The sequence below is a fragment of the Diaphorina citri genome, unplaced genomic scaffold (assembly GCF_000475195.1).
Source record: "Diaphorina citri unplaced genomic scaffold, Diaci psyllid genome assembly version 1.1 scaffold18, whole genome shotgun sequence".
Lineage (NCBI taxonomy): Eukaryota > Metazoa > Arthropoda > Insecta > Hemiptera > Psyllidae > Diaphorina > Diaphorina citri.
In genome coordinates this window covers 233,486-250,297 of record NW_007377456.1, presented here as the reverse complement: position 1 = coordinate 250,297, position 16,812 = coordinate 233,486, and the positions used below count along the sequence as shown (strand labels likewise).

At 38.2% G+C, this 16,812-nt stretch overlaps 1 protein-coding gene across 1 annotated transcript in view; it reads right to left on the bottom strand.

Annotated features, from left to right (window-relative positions):
• The window catches only part of LOC103507952 (dual oxidase maturation factor 1-like), a 48,390-nt gene that overhangs the window by 9,339 nt on the left and 22,239 nt on the right, over nt 1-16,812 (bottom strand). The window contains exon 2 of the mRNA XM_026822563.1: nt 6,791-6,958. Within this exon, the coding sequence (XP_026678364.1) occupies nt 6,791-6,949 (159 nt within the window). The 5' untranslated portion in view covers nt 6,950-6,958. The remainder of the gene's footprint in view (nt 1-6,790; nt 6,959-16,812) is intronic.

Below are 16,812 nucleotides of genomic sequence, written 5' to 3'. Positions count from 1 at the left end.
AATTCTCAAATTTGAGTCGTATACATCTCAAACTTTCTCCATGGAGTTCCTCATAAAAAAATCACAGAGGATTGACTATTTACATGCCTATTTATAGTAAGGAAAGTAAAAAACTAGTAAAATCCCTTGACACAGGGGATTATTGAAAATATTCAAATAAGGGTTTTAGGTCGTGGTTATGTACCAGGTTGGGTTGGGTTCGGAGTAGTTCAGACAGGATATTGTTTCTACAGTTTGGCCTGGGAATGGTAATTCAAAAACAAGGTTAGTTTACCAACCTTGCCTATACCAACCCGGTACATAACCACGACCTTAAAGTTGGAAGGTATCCAGTTAATGCGTTGATGAGACCTGCCATTTCACATCTTTCGACAAGAAACGAGAACCTATCGACCTAATCTGACTCTGATATGGGTAGGTCGAAAAGTAGACATGGTTCCTTATTTTAAAAAACCTTAAAACTAGGGAGTTTTCGCTTGGTAGTGCAATTAGTTAGCTAGCTATCTATACCCTTTCGACAAGAAACGAGAACCTATCGACCTAATCTGACTCTGATATGGGTAGGTCGAAAAGTAGACATGGTTCCTTATTTTAAAAAATCTTAAAACTAGGGAGTTTTCGCTTGGTAGTGCAATTAGTTACCTATAGCTATCTATACTGCACAAACAGGGAATCGTGTGTGACGCTTCGACCCAAGTCGGGTCAAGTGCAAGATAATTAGGTAGGTACCTAGAAGTTCACAGGTTACACAAGTCAAGTTTATGAACTTTACTATAACAGACCATCTGCTTCTGTCAAACTGTTCGTAACCCATTTGAGTTCAACCTTATCTCTAAACCTAACAAATAAATCCTACATTTATACAAAGAATAAAAAAAATGGCAAAGAACTTAACAATTTGGGTCAAGTTCAAACACATATCTAACTTACAAAAAATACTAATAAAAATTTTGATCACAGCCAAATATTAAGTAATTTTTTAGGGGGAAAAATTTTGCGGTCTTATGGAAAAAATCTATCAAATTGTCCAACAATTCTTCATATCATCCGTGAGGTGACGATCTGTAACAAACAAAAAAGAGAATCCATTATTAAAACGAGTTAACCAATGCTCAAAAAGTCGAATCGCTGAGTCTCTAAAGCAACGCCTGTTATTTAGAAAAATTCAATGCAACAAGCAGTACTCCAAAAAAGGTAAGTTCTGAAATTAACTCTGTGGCCACATTTTAGGAACCGCTGCCAAACGATAAATAGAACGTAAAATTTGGGCTTTACGCTCCTTAGGTTTTGAAGCGGTGTCCAAAATATGAGTCTAAAGTGGCCATAGTTTCGGAACCGCTTGAGAACATGTGGGTCTTAAACCCCATCATTTAGTGTCACAATCGAAATATAACGTAAAATTTGGGCTTTACGCCCCTTAGGTTTTGAAGCGGTGTCCAAAATATGAGTCTAAAGTGGCCATAGTTTCGGAACCGCTTCAGAACATGTGGGTCTTAAACCCCATCATTTAGTGTCACAATCGAAATAGACCGTAAAATCTGGGCTTTCAGCCCCTTATGTTCCACAGCGGTTCCGAAACTATGGCCACTAGGGAGTAAATATTTTAAATTCTCAAATTTGAGTCGTATACATCTCAAACTTTCTCCATGGAGTTCCTCATAAAAAAATCACAGAGGATTGACTATTTACATGCCTATTTATAGTAAGGAAAGTAAAAAACTAGTAAAATCCCTTGACACAGGGGATTATTGAAAATATTCAAATGAGGGTTTTAGGTCGTGGTTATGTACCAGGTTGGGTTGGGTTCGGAGTAGTTCAGACAGGATATTGTTTCTACAGTTTGGCCTGGGAATGGTAATTCAAAAACAAGGTTAGTTTACCAACCTTGCCTATACCAACCCGGTACATAACCACGACCTTAAAGTTGGAAGGTATCCAGTTAATGCGTTGATGAGACCTGCCATTTCACATCTTTCGACAAGAAACGAGAACCTATCGACCTAATCTGACTCTGATATGGGTAGGTCGAAAAGTAGACATGGTTCCTTATTTTAAATAAACCCCATCATTTAGTGTCACAATCGAAATAGACCGTAAAATCTGGGCTTTCAGCCCCTTATGTTCCACAGCGGTTCCGAAACTATGGCCACTAGGGAGTAAATATTTTAAATTCTCAAATTTGAGTCGTATACATCTCAAACTTTCTCCATGGAGTTCCTCATAAAAAAATCACAGAGGATTGACTATTTACATGCCTATTTATAGTAAGGAAAGTAAAAAACTAGTAAAATCCCTTGACACAGGGGATTATTGAAAATATTCAAATAAGGGTTTTAGGTCGTGGTTATGTACCAGGTTGGGTTGGGTTCGGAGTAGTTCAGACAGGATATTGTTTCTACAGTTTGGCCTGGGAATGGTAATTCAAAAACAAGGTTAGTTTACCAACCTTGCCTATACCAACCCGGTACATAACCACGACCTTAAAGTTGGAAGGTATCCAGTTAATGCGTTGATGAGACCTGCCATTTCACATCTTTCGACAAGAAACGAGAACCTATCGACCTAATCTGACTCTGATATGGGTAGGTCGAAAAGTAGACATGGTTCCTTATTTTAAAAAATCTTAAAACTAGGGAGTTTTCGCTTGGTAGTGCAATTAGTTACCTATAGCTATCTATACTGCACAAACAGGGAATCGTGTGTGACGCTTCGACCCAAGTCGGGTCAAGTGCAAGATAATTAGGTAGGTACCTAGAAGTTCACAGGTTACACAAGTCAAGTTTATGAACTTTACTATAACAGACCATCTGCTTCTGTCAAACTGTTCGTAACCCATTTGAGTTCAACCTTATCTCTAAACCTAACAAATAAATCCTACATTTATACAAAGAATAAAAAAAATGGCAAAGAACTTAACAATTTGGGTCAAGTTCAAACACATATCTAACTTACAAAAAATACTAATAAAAATTTTGATCACAGCCAAATATTAAGTAATTTTTTAGGGGGAAAAATTTTGCGGTCTTATGGAAAAAATCTATCAAATTGTCCAACAATTCTTCATATCATCCGTGAGGTGACGATCTGTAACAAACAAAAAAGAGAATCCATTCGTTTACTACCTACTTATTACTGTAACTGTAAAGAAAGTAAATTTCAGAGAGCTCCTCTTAAAAACCCCAGAATTATGTATACGTATATTGATGAACGTAAAAGAGGCCCTCTTTCCGATAACCAATTGAACATACATAGGTAAGTGGCCTGTGCGCCTATGGCAGCAAGTGCATGTGGACGTCAAAGCGGAATCTCTTTGGTTCTGCCATGTGGAATCTAAAAAGAGTCCCATAATAAAATACGGGTTTTCTCACCTTGTCCCATTTCACCTCGTGTGTAGGGCAGAGGGGTGCGTGGCTCTCAGAGGTCGATGTTGAGGGAACTCGGCAAAGTGTACCGAAGCCTTCGCAATGCTCGACGTACTAGAAGTTGAGTCCTGGGATTCGGTACGCTGGAATGCGGTCCCCTGGATAGCAGGACGCTGGAACGGGTATCTCCAGGGCGACTTGGGAGGCTCCTGGTCAAAGGCACGATTATCCAGGCCGTGAAGGCGCATGGGCTCTGAGGAAGATGCCTCTTCCTTTTCGTCCTTCTTCGAGGAGAGTCGTCTGAAATCGGGAAAGGGAATGTGAGTTTTCCTACCGAACAATTAGGGCTTGAATGGAAGAGATACCACACATAGTCGACCGTTCGGCCGTCGATCGACATCGGATGTCGACTGAGCCGTCCACATTGCCTTGATAACATAGATTCATCTCGTCGATCGACGCGACGGCCGGTCGACTATGTTTGGACATACCTTTAGACATTAATCCCGCCTCTAATGAAGAGTAAAATACCCGTCGCTAAAAACAAAGGAGTTATACAATGACGTTGAACTGCCTTTTTTTTTTCGGCCCGAACGACCTACTGTCCGTCAAAAGGAGAAAGAGAGAGAGAAAGAGAATCCAAATCCAATAAACAGAGAAATTTCTTACCATCAACACAAATATGTCACGCACGTTATGCAATGAAACTTGAACATGTACCAAAGATACCATAAAATTACGGATTTTTACATAGACGTCTATTGCCGATCTAATATTTATTAGATAACTTAGTTACCTGCATATAAATAATGACTTAGACTAACGAGATTGATTTAAATTGAAACTAGGTATTAACATGATCTCTTTGGCAGTAAAAACTTTTTCAGCAGTGAAAACTGAAAAAGTGCCCTTAACAACACCCACAGTAAAAAATTAGGTGCATGGTAAATGTGTTTATCTAGTTGTCTGTGTACTGTACAGTGCAAACAAAATCACCTCTCACCAAATAGAAGCACCAGCCGAAGTGGAACGACAGCACCTTGTTGGATTCGAACCGAATCATGAGCGGAACTTTGGGGAGCATACAATGATAGACCGTGGCAGAGAGGACCATCAGAATACCGGTACAGGTCATGGCGTAGGCACCATAGCGTGGTACAACCACTAGGAGGAGGTTCATGAGGAGCCACGCGGCAAATGCGGCCCTGTGGAGGTCAGAGATTAAAGGGGTGTTAGTTCGATTCCTTGTGGGGGAAAGAGTTTGAAATTTCATAAAAATGACATGGGAAAGGGTTGTTTGTTCGATTCCTTGTGGGGAAAGAGTTTGTAATCTCACAAAAATGACATTGGAGAGGAAAAAGGGTGTTTGAATATTCTTGCGGAGTCGGAAAAGGGATTGAAAAAAGATAGTTTATTGTATTTATCAGAATGAGAGAGTGTTTTAAAAATAAGACGCTATGCACTGCCGATCTAATATTTATTAGATAACTTAGTTACCTGCATATAAATAATGACTTAGACTAACGAGATTGATTTAAATTGAAACTAGGTAACTATAGGTATTAACATGATCTCTTTGGCAGTAAAAACTTTTTCAGCAGTGAAAACTGAACAGCTTGGAAGCCTAGTTAGCTTGGAAGGTAGCGTATCTTGTAACCGGTAAGTCTAAGGTTCGATTCCGCCCGGGGCGAGCTTTATTCTAAACAGACTGAAAAGGTTCATCCCCAGAATGGCTGGATTTCTCCTGTTCAGTCCTCCTTCTCTATTCCATTTCGGGACGATAAAATCTTAGGCTTAGCAGTTAAAGTTCTTTCTAAAAAAAAAATCCTGAAAAATCAAATGTTTCCTAACTTGTATCCACGAATTATTCACTCTTCAGAAGAATATGACTCGACCAGACAAAGCCTGTTCAGTCCTCCTTCTCTATTCCATTTCGGGATGATAAAACCTTAGGCTTAGCAATTAAAGTTCTTTCTGAAAAAAAAATCCTGAAAATTCAAATGATTCACTCGAATTATTCACTCAGAGTGAATAATTCGAGATATCCAGTTATTCGAGATATCGGCAATAGACGTCTATGTAAAGATCCTTGTATCCACGAATTATTCACTCTTCAGAGGAATATGACTTGACCAGACAAACAAAAGGTGCTTTACACAAATTTACAAGAAGATACAGATCTGAATATTTTAATCAAATTGGTCATCAGCAAAATCAACTCAGAATGAGTCACGTCCTAGTAATCCATTTAATCATAACGCCCACCACGTCATACGTCCACTACTTCCACCAAATTCCATCTGAAGAAGGTCGTCCATGTCAGTTATAGATGACTTCCTTATTCACCATGTCGTAAACACAACGGAAGGACGCGGTGATATACTGGATAATATGATCATCTAGCAAGATATAGGTGCACCTACTCGTACTAGGCATAGTAAATGATCTTCTAGCAAGACTAGGCCTATGAAATGTCTATGAAGTCAAGACTGATAGTAAAATACTAAATGTCATGTCAGTTAGTGACAAATAGGCAAGCTTTACAAATATTTGAGCTCTGTAAAAGAAATGCCATTTTCTGAACTTTTATTAAATGATCTTCTAGCAAGACTAGGCCTATGAAATGTCTATGAAGTCAAGACTGATAGTAAAATACTAAATGTCATGTCAGTTAGTGACGAATAGGCAAGCTATACAAATATTTGAGCTCTGTAAAAGAAATGCCATTTTCTGAACTTTCATTATTATTATTTAAAGAGGAGGTTTGACACAGGGAACTGTAAAAACGAAAATCTTATCTCCGAAAGCAAATAGTCTTGATTTCGAAGAGAAGAAGATAGGAGAAAACCAGCCGATCCGGAAACGAACCTTACCTGTTTACTATTTAGGATAAAGTTCGCCCTGGGAATGGAGCCCGCGACCTAGCGCTTACAAGGTGCGCTACCGTCCAAACTAACTAGTCTACGCCACTAGGCGAGTATATTCAGTCAGACTGTTTAAAGTCCCCCAGCCATACTGTGCTGGTCTAATCAATCTTTATAGTCCCCCAGCCATATTATGCTGGTCTAATCCCTATTTAAAGTCCCCCAGCCAGACTATGCTGGTCTAATAACTCTCTAAAGTCCCCCAGCCAGACTGTTTAAAGTCCCCCAGCCAATCCAGTCATACTATGCTGGTCTAATCCCTCTTTAAAGTCCCCCAGCCAGGCTCGTCAGACTGTTTAAAGTCCCCCAGCCATACTGTGCTGGTCTAATCAATCTTTATAGTCCCCCAGCCATATTATGCTGGTCTAATCCCTCTTTAAAGTCCCCCCAGCCAGACTATGCTGGTTTAATCAATCTTTAAAGTCCCCCAGCCAATCCAGTCATACTATGCTGATCTAATCCCTCTTTAAAGTCCCCCAGCCAGGCTACTCTTTCCTTACTTACCTCTTTCCGTACTCCAGGAAATATGATGAGGAACGCCAGGAAGAGAGTGAAGAAGACCAGGTACACGAAGATAGCCTGGACATCTCCGGTGACGGGGGTCCTGTTGGGGTTGTTATACAGGGTGGGCCCCCCGTCCGTCCTCAACCAGCCCTTCATCATGGTGGCCTCCTGGAAGAAATAGGGATGAGAAAATTAGAACACCAAGAACACACGGTTCAAAGTAAGCTCTTAACAGACCAATTGATAATATGTGTCTGTCTCTTGCTGCTTTATTAATAGAATGAGCAGCCCATTTGCCATATGAAACATATTAGTAGAGCATCGATTTTCCAAAAAGATATAAATGATATAATCAAAAATCAATGATAATTTAATTATACTATCATTATGAATGTGATAAGAAATAGATAAGAGGTGGCCTATCTTATGCTTCATTAATCATTTAATGCCCATCGTAGTTCAGACTACGACAGAAGAGGAGATAAAAATCAATATTTTGGAATTTATATAAAGGTTGTTAATTCATTATCTTCTAGACAGAAGAGGAGATAAAAATCAATATTTTGGAATTTATATAAAGGTTGTTAATTCGTCATCCATCTTCTGTCTACATAAATCGACAGGCGTTACATTGAAATGGGGATCTTTTTTGACGAAATTCCTGTGTACGGAGTTCAGTATGTAGGACTATTGCACCTCAAATCGACAGGCAAGATAGGTATTTGATCAGGTCAATCCAACCACCGCACCGCCACCGTCGCGTCAGTCGCCCAGTGGTTATCACATGACCTGGGAGGCAGGAGGTCCCGAGTTCAGGAACATATCACATATTTAAGTATGATGTCTTTTCATCAGATTTTATAGACAAATCATTGGCGGGCGAACCAGGGACAGACCTAGAGCAAGCTATTTTGAAAACATAGGCCTACAGATGCAAATGGGCTGCTCAAAGTGCTCATCCTATCAACACATGGAAGCATTAACAACTCAAGGAAGCAACAAAAGAGACAGACACATTTGGCTACAATGACTGCCTTTAGAAGCTGATGATGATAGACACACGTTTACCACACCACTACAAAACACCAGATTACCAGATACATACTTTGGCTACAATGACTGCCTTTAGAAGCTGATGATGATAGACACACGTTTACCACACCACTACAAAACACCAGATTACCAGATACATAGGTATAAAAGATAAAAGAGACAGACACATTTGGCTACAATGACTGCCTTTAGAAGCTGATGATGATAGACACACGTTTACCACACCACTACAAAACACCATTACCAGATAGGTATAAAAGATAAGCAATCTAGTAATGCGTGGGTTTAGAATAAACTTCTATTTATAACTTCGACATCAGCGAATGCGACAAAACCCCGAACGAAGGACGCCCGTGTTTCCAAGATTCAATGTAAAATAGATAAATTTTATACATGGAACTTATGACTATTATTACTGTGGATATTTTTCATTTATTTTTTTAATATTTTTGCATTCCTTGCAGTTCAGCATCTTGAACTTTGATAAGCAAGCAGCCTTTTGCTTGGAAGATAGTCGGAGTCACCATGCTTATAATATGCCAGATTATGCCAGTATGCCAGAGAATGGACAAGGTCGGCATGGAGGCTGGCTGAATATTTGCAACTTGTTGATTGAACCACAGAGCCAGAACAGAGGTGATTCAGTTTTGTATTTCGACTTGGAATCTTGGAACTTTATGAGTTTGAAAGGGAAAGTGGTTCTGCGACGCCATAGCGTAGTCTAAGGTAATCCTTTTGTGATATTCTTTTCTTAGGGGATGAAAAGTTTTGAAATTGCACAAAAAAGTAGGAAACTATTTTGATTTGTTGAGAATTTTCAGAAAATTATAGAAAGGAATTCAGAATTCCCAGAAAATTAGTTAAAGGAATTGAGAATTTCCAGGAAATTCGTGAAAAAAGTCCGCGATAGGATTCGACCTCACAACTCGAGGATCAAAAAACCAAGTTGATTAGTAGAAAATTACAAAAAAGTTACATAAGTTTGATGAATTGCACATGACTTGACAATAACTTTACTATGAGGTGAGGTAGATGTGTATATGTTACGTATCGTCTGATTCGTCTGTAGTACATAATTCCATAGAGGTCAATGAAATAGGTACCTAGGGGATGAAAAGTTTTGAAATTGCACAAAAAAGTAGGAAACTATTTTGAGTTGTTGAGAATTTTCAGAAAATTATAGAAAGGAATTGAGAATTCTCAGAAAAATAGTGAAAGGAATTGAGAATTTCCAGGAAATTCGTGAAAAAAGAATCCTATCGACCTCACAACTCGAGGATCAAAAAACCAAGTTGATTAGTTGAAAATTAGGCAAGTTGATTAGTTTTATTTCACAATGGAACTAGACCGAACGCACTACCCTGTGAACTTCTATGCATCATAGGTAGGTATTTAGGTAGGTAATCATGATTCATTCAAATCGCCATCCTACAATCTAGGTATCTGACGTAACTTTCACCAAAAAATGATGATAAAAATTTCAAAAAAGTTACATGACAGTCATTACCGTACAGGTGTGAATATCCAGAGGTTTAGGTTTAGTTCGATCAATTTTCTCCGATCCAAGATAATCGGGCCTGGTAAACCCGGCACATGTGTATACTATTTTTAATTTTACTTGATTTTTATTTGTCTATGTTATTTGATGTAAAAATGGTTCAAACCTACCTCGGTGGTGTAGTGTTCAAGGCGCTCGCCTGGTAAACAGGAGGGCGTGGGTTCAATCCCAGCCGAGGTATGGAATTTTATCCTCAATATAATTTGAGAATTTGACCACAATAATAGTAGTAGCCTACTGCTGGAGTACAGGGACTTTTCAGTCCTATGCGAGCAGTATAAATAAGCACTATTATTATTATTACCCTACTATAGTAGGTGATATGGACTATTTATTTAATTAATAGATCTGTATCAGAAATCAGAAACCTCTGCGACTATTATAGCTCCGTTTCAACACAGAGTTAGTATACTGCAATGTTGTCAGAAGAACCTATTATACTCAGTGATAAGACCAGAGGTATACTCACTGATGATAAGGCCAAGCGCCCTGGTATCTTCATACATACTATGTAGTATTCTAGTATGTACATAGGTACTTTAGTATGGAGCAAGTAGGCAAAGTAACCTTACGTACTATTCCCGTTACCTTGTTTATTAGTATTAGACTCTAGAGTGGAACTATCCAAAGTAGGGATCACAGGCCCTACGACCGCGGTCCAAGACCACAGGTAGCCTACTGCTGGAGTAAAGGGACTTTTCAGTCCTATGCGAGCAGTATAAATAAGCACTATTATTATTATTATTATTATTATTCTTCCTGAAGGTGTCTAAGCAAGTTGCTCTTCAACTTCATATGTCCGTATCAGTTTAATTTCATGTTAGTACCTGCCTCTGTGGCGTAGTGGTCAGATCCTCGCCTGGTAAACAGGGGGGCGCGGGTACGATCACAGCCGAGGCATGGAGTTTTGTCCTCATTTATTTGAGAATTTGACCACATAATAATGGAGCTCTAAGGGTTAGGTGGTAGAGAACGCCTCCAGCGTTAACCTCGCCTAGTGGTTACCTTCCACTCAAAAGTTCAAGCTTCAAGAGGATTATGTAGTAAATTTCACGCACGCCACATTGCATACCTAATTATCTACTCGAATTCTAGGCGCTCATTAGATTCGTAAGATTTTTCAACTGATAGGTAGGTACAGTACATACATAGGTCCGTTTTCTATTAAAATTCTGGTAGACATTTACCTTCGTAATAACATGTGTAGGACTGTAGGTGATACCTACTTAGTCATTTCGTAGAATCAATTTCACTCCTAAATAAAATTCTGGTAGACATTTACCTTCGTAATAACATGTGTAGGACTGTAGGTAATACCTACTTAGTCATTTCGTGGAATAAATTTCACTCCTAAACTTCACTAATAGGTAGGTACCTACCTAGGTAATTTCGTAAATGCCCATCAGTATAGAAAATGATAAAATAATGAAAATGAATTAAAGGACGAAAAAGATATACCTAGGTAGGTATAATAAGTAAGTAGATACAGAGTAGGTACATAATTCACAAATAAAATGAATAAGAGGTAGGCAATACCTAGTTGGTAATCATATGGCAGTTTCACTTTTTCTCGGAAAGCCATAAAACAATGGTTGAGTACCTACTTAAGTACCTACATATGTACTTGTACATAATCTACCTAGGTAATTTCGTAAATGCCCATCAGTATAGAAAATGATAAAATAATGAAAATGAATTAAAGGACGAAAAAGATATACCTAGGCAGGTATAATAAGTAAGTAGATACGGAGTAGGTACATAATTCACAAATAAAATGAATAAGAGGTAGGCAATACCTAGTTGGTAGGTAATCATATATTATGGCAGTTTCACTTTTTCTCGGAAAGCCATAAAACAATGGTTGAGTACCTACTTAAGTACCTACATACTTGTACATAAGAAGAAAGACAGGATAGGAGAAATCCAGCCGTTCCGAGAACGAATATTATCCCGTCAGGATAAAATCCGCCCCGGGCGGGAATCGTAGGTACCCGCGGCCTAGCGCCTACGAGGCAGACGCATACTACCAACTAAGCTAACTAGGCTGGCGGACTTTTTTTTATAGATGTTTACCATCGAAAATTTGACCCGATTAGATTACTTTCCTTCCTATAGGATAAGGAAAGTAAAAATACAAGCAATTACAAACAAAGGGCGAAATTATTGCCCGGAGCAATCTCTACCATTCAACCCTGAAGTATGTAGGAAGTGTCTTCAGCTATCTACTCTGTAGAAATTAATCCGAGCCTGCAGGGTGATAAAGTTCTACAAGCTGAATCTAATTATTACTCACTTTTACATAAATATATAATCATATGTACATATCAAGTAGAATCGGTATTATAGCAATCAGTCCTTGGGTAATTATTAATTCATATTTAATTTTATATCTATAGCTATATAGACTAAAGACAGCTAGATGGGCTCGGACGGCTTATTTTCCGGTACCAGCTAAGGCACGCACTTTGTAAATTCCATACAAGAGCGTCAGAAAATATGCCTTTGTGGGATTGTGCCTAGATTGCCTGGTTAGCTGTATAGCTGTAGGTACTTTTGGCTGGTTACAGTGGTTATCTATTGTTTTGGCTAGGTACCAACTATGCTCCATCGCTCTTTTTGCTGTATCATCCATTGCATTGGAGGAAACTACTATTTATCTTTTAGTAGAATGGAATAGAATTACGAGTATACTGATACCTAGAATGAGACTGAAAAATCCTTTTACTTCCCTGGTCGTGCTTGAATCACATCAGCTCCACTGCGACTAGTTTCAGAACAAAGAACAACTTTGAACTTTCGTCAGTTCATCATGGATGTTCCCATTTTCTCCGTTCACTCCTATAACCTTCCAACGTTCACGATTCAAGCGCGACGGATATCAGATCCTCATCTTTCATGTAATTTCAAACTGCAATAAATCACGGCGAATAATCTGTGATAAAAGCTTCACAGGATCCATTCATCGATGGCCAGCAGCGTGTCGAAGTTTCAGCATGGTTCCACAGGTGGCTTTGGGTATCAGATCCTCATCTTTCATGTAATTTCAAACTGCAATAAATCACGGCGAATAATCTGTGATAAAAGCTCCACAGGATCCATTCATCGATGGCCAGCAGCGTGTCGAAGTTTCAGCATGGTTCCACAAGGGGGCTTTGGATGCCCTTGATCATCGAATCCATGACCCGTTTGGTAAATGTGTTATGAGATGACCTCTGGTGCTTTCTGTTACGTAACCGGCCTTATCAGCAAACCAGCCTATCGTGACTAATAACTGATATCCGTAGGATATTAGAAGAAATAGTTCACCATCAGTAGGTTTTGGGATAGGTTGAATCCTCTATCCTAGGATGGAATGGTCTTCGTGGATTATAAGCATAAAAAAGACTAAAGGATCCAATGGTGAAAATGTCTATTACTATAGGATCAACTCTACATAGGTATAGGTATTTTTAACCCTGAAAACTTTAAAAGAAATTTACACTAGGAAATAATAACACCTAGGTTCAAGAAGTTAATTTATTTTCATCAATTTATTGAAAATCAATTTATTAATCATCGAATCCATGACCCGTTTGGTAAATGTGTTATGAGATGACCTCTGGTGCTTTCTGTTACGTAACCGGCCTTATCAGCAAACCACCCTATCGTGACTAATAACTGATATTCGTAGGATATTAGAAGAAATAGTTCACCATCAGTAGGTTTTGGGATAGGTTGAATCCTCTGTCCTAGGATGGAATGGTCTTCGTGGATTATAAGCATAAAAAAGACTAAAGGATCCAATGGTGAAAATGCCTATTACTATAGGGTCTACTCTACATAGGTATAGGTATTTGTAACCCTGAAAACTTTAAAAGAAATTTACTCTAGGAAATAGTAACACCTACAAGAAGTTAATTTATTTTCATCAATTTATTGAAAATCAATTTATTTTTAGACAACACCCCAGAAGGAACTCAAATTTTCATTTAAAAATTTTTTGCCAATCATTCTCATCTACAAGATAATTTACTCTTCTGGAAATTGCTCTTTGGGCTCTCATTTTCTTCATCTCTTGTTCAGAATGAGCTTTACAACATTTTCTGTTATCGTTTGGTTTAGTAGTTTTGTCATCAGCATTTGCTCTACAACATATTTTATCATCAGCACTTGCTCTACTGTACTTGTCAGTGCATTTTACGTTAGTAGCTTTTTTATGAGAACTTTCTTGATTAGATTTTTTATTAGGTTCTGTAAGAGAAGAAAATCTCAGCGGAAAAATAATCTCTCATAAAGTATTTTAATAAAAAATATTCCGAGATCACAAGTCGGAGAGCATTGTTCACAGAACGAGGAAAGAACCAAACTGAGAGGTTCAATTTACTGAGATGTTACAGTACAAGGTCAATGGTGGAGACCTCAAGCAAGGCCAAGTCCTAACGAACTTTTTATTTCCTTCCGAGTGTATGTCTCACCAAACCGACTCTCTCTCTCGGTAGCAATCTAGCATTTCCAAGGTTTTCCCACTCGCTCTAGACAAATGCTGAAGAGCTTTAGGAGGGGGAGAAGTGATTTCCTGGTTCCTATACTCTCATGTGAGAACGACCACGCGCTAGTGGAATATTTGGCATTCCATGATCTACGTCACGTTTACTATGACTTGATTGTTTGTGTGAGGAGAGAAGCTGGGGCTAAATAGGGTTGGGTTTTCAAGGGGTGCATGTATTTCCATTTAGGTAGGTATGTTTCTATCTTGTATGGAATTTTAATTGTGTTGAGCATTAAATGCTTGTCACAAATGTACTTCCTCACTTGATAAACTACGCTAAATTTAATGACTTGACTTGGACGCGAACCACCATCCTCCAGATCCAGAGTCCACCGTGCTAACCACTACACCATTAAGCAAGGTGTAAAAATGTTGTTATACCATCATGTTATTTAACCCATAAAATAAACGAGACCTTGCCTTGTTTAGACTGCTGAGGTAAAGGGACTTTTTAGTCTCATTCGAGCAGGATAAACAAGGTATATTCTATTCTACACCACTGAGGTTGGTTCTATCTTGTATGGGTTTATTAATTCTGTATAGTGGTAGAAAATACAACATAGTACCTATATTGTTTATAAAATAAAAGGTACCTATACTAATACTAAACATATTATGAGCAAAGCGAACGAGAAGAAGGCAGAAAGTAATACCTACATAAAATCCCTACCCCAAGTTATAGCTTATAGCTTTGCCCCAAAACCAATATGAGCCATTCCTGAGGACAAAATCTGGCCAAGAATTCAAAAAATTTCATTCAAAGAATTTAAAGAATACCCGCATTGAGCATCAGCATCTAGTTATGTTTAGTGTATGTAGGTAACATTTGTTTTAATGTGTTGTTAACTTGTTCTACAAGTACTTCGATAAATCCGGGAGTACTTAGCATTACATCAAAATTACTACCTAGCATAACCTTGATCAGTTCAACTTTCTCTTCCATCACATCATTTACTTTCTTTTCTCTTCCCAGCCACTTTGTTATGCAATTGTCTCTGTACAATACATCATCTTCTATCAATGTAGGTTCTGAATCCATCTTAACCACCTGATGGGTCTGAGTTCCTAATGCTAATGGGTGTCTGTTATCAAATTATCGTGCGTTATGTGGTGTTTGTTAATTCATCACTCTTTTTAAGGGGTACGAGTACTCTTGAGTACATAATAGGTAAAACCTCGATTATTTCAACTTCCATAATTTCAACTCCAAAATCCATTGTTTTTTCTATATTTTAAAGGATATCCTATCTTATCAGAGGAAAAGATCATAGAAAGTGATCATTTCAACTACCCCCGGTCCCAATTAGTTGAAATAATCGAGGTTCTACTGTACCTAATTATTATTACACTTCCCGTAATTATTAATTTTATTATTAGTTATTACAGTCATATACTTACGTATAGCTAGGTAAGTAGGTATAATATATACCTACTCATTCATGTAAAAAGTTATTGCATTCCTACTCAAGTTAAACCTCAGACTTCAAGTTGTAATTTACGATCAAAATACTAGGTACCAACACGACGTACTTACAAATTCATTACAATGTGACTTATAAGTACATTATACTATAGGTGTACGCTTATCTACCTGATTGATGAGGCTGTAATAAATGTAGGTATGTTTTAATGACCTTATTATAGTATGCTCCTTACATTTCCATTTTACTTTGCTTCTTCTCTTACTGTCGCGATGTTTTCATATGGATTCGTATGTCCATCAATGTACCGCAGAAGAAAATTGCAAGCATTTGGAATTATCGCCTTTCTTTGATAGAAAAACAGTCTTTTAGCATGACTTCAAATTATGTTGATTAATTTTAGTAGATCTAGTGATTCTTCATTTCTCTGGAGTAGGTAGTAAGTACCTACATATACCAGTATTTACATAACTACATGAATATTAATTATATTGGTAGAGATTATTGCAAAATTAGGTAGGTACATGGGTGTATAATTGTATACCTAATGAAATCCAAGATCCCTAATCGAAGATACAGGCATTCCTATGTATCTTAGAAACAAGTAGGTACCTACCTCATTAGTTCTCATTTGTTTCTTTACACTACATCACAGTAAAAACATCTGACTTCTCTAATTTTGTTGTTCTGAAATATCTAATTACTTCTGATAGCTTAAACTGACTGCTACCAAGATCATAAATCATGTACATTAAGGTTTGCAGTGTTGAAAATTGAACATGAGCTCAGCATAGGTAGGTATAGCTTAGGTATGTGCTAAGTACCTACGTAACAGTCGGTTTTGTAAGCACATTTTCCCCCATAAAAATGGTGGAGAAGTCAGCTCCCATGGCGTAGTGGTCACTGCGCTCGCCTTGCACGCGGGAGACCCGGGTTCGGTTCCCGGCGGGGTCAAGAAATTTGCATCATGCAAATGATTGATTCCGTGACTGGCTGTTGCGGGGCCCACTCAGCCTCGTGAGGAAAATGAGTAGCTATGACATATAAATGCGCATAGCGACCGGTGCCAGCATGGTAGGTAAACATTGGATTTTAGGATTATTGAGATATTGGGAAAATCCTACAATGCTGCAGTGAGCACCAAAGTTGTGACATAATAACACAAAGAAACTGCATTTACATTTACATTACACTTATCAGTATCACAGATTTCTCATATACCCAGAGTAAGAGTACTTACTTACACTCTACAGTCTCTACACGCATCAAGATAGTAAAATACAACGCACTGGCGTCATTAACAATGTGGGACACGAAGAGCTTTCAAATAGTTTTCGCAAAAGTATGCCTCGAATTTTATTGTTAGCCAAGGACTGAAACTGTTTAATGGCTCATAAAAAAAAATGGCTCGCATGTAAGTGTACTCGAGATTTTGAGAGGTTTAGCCTGTTCGTAGTCCAAA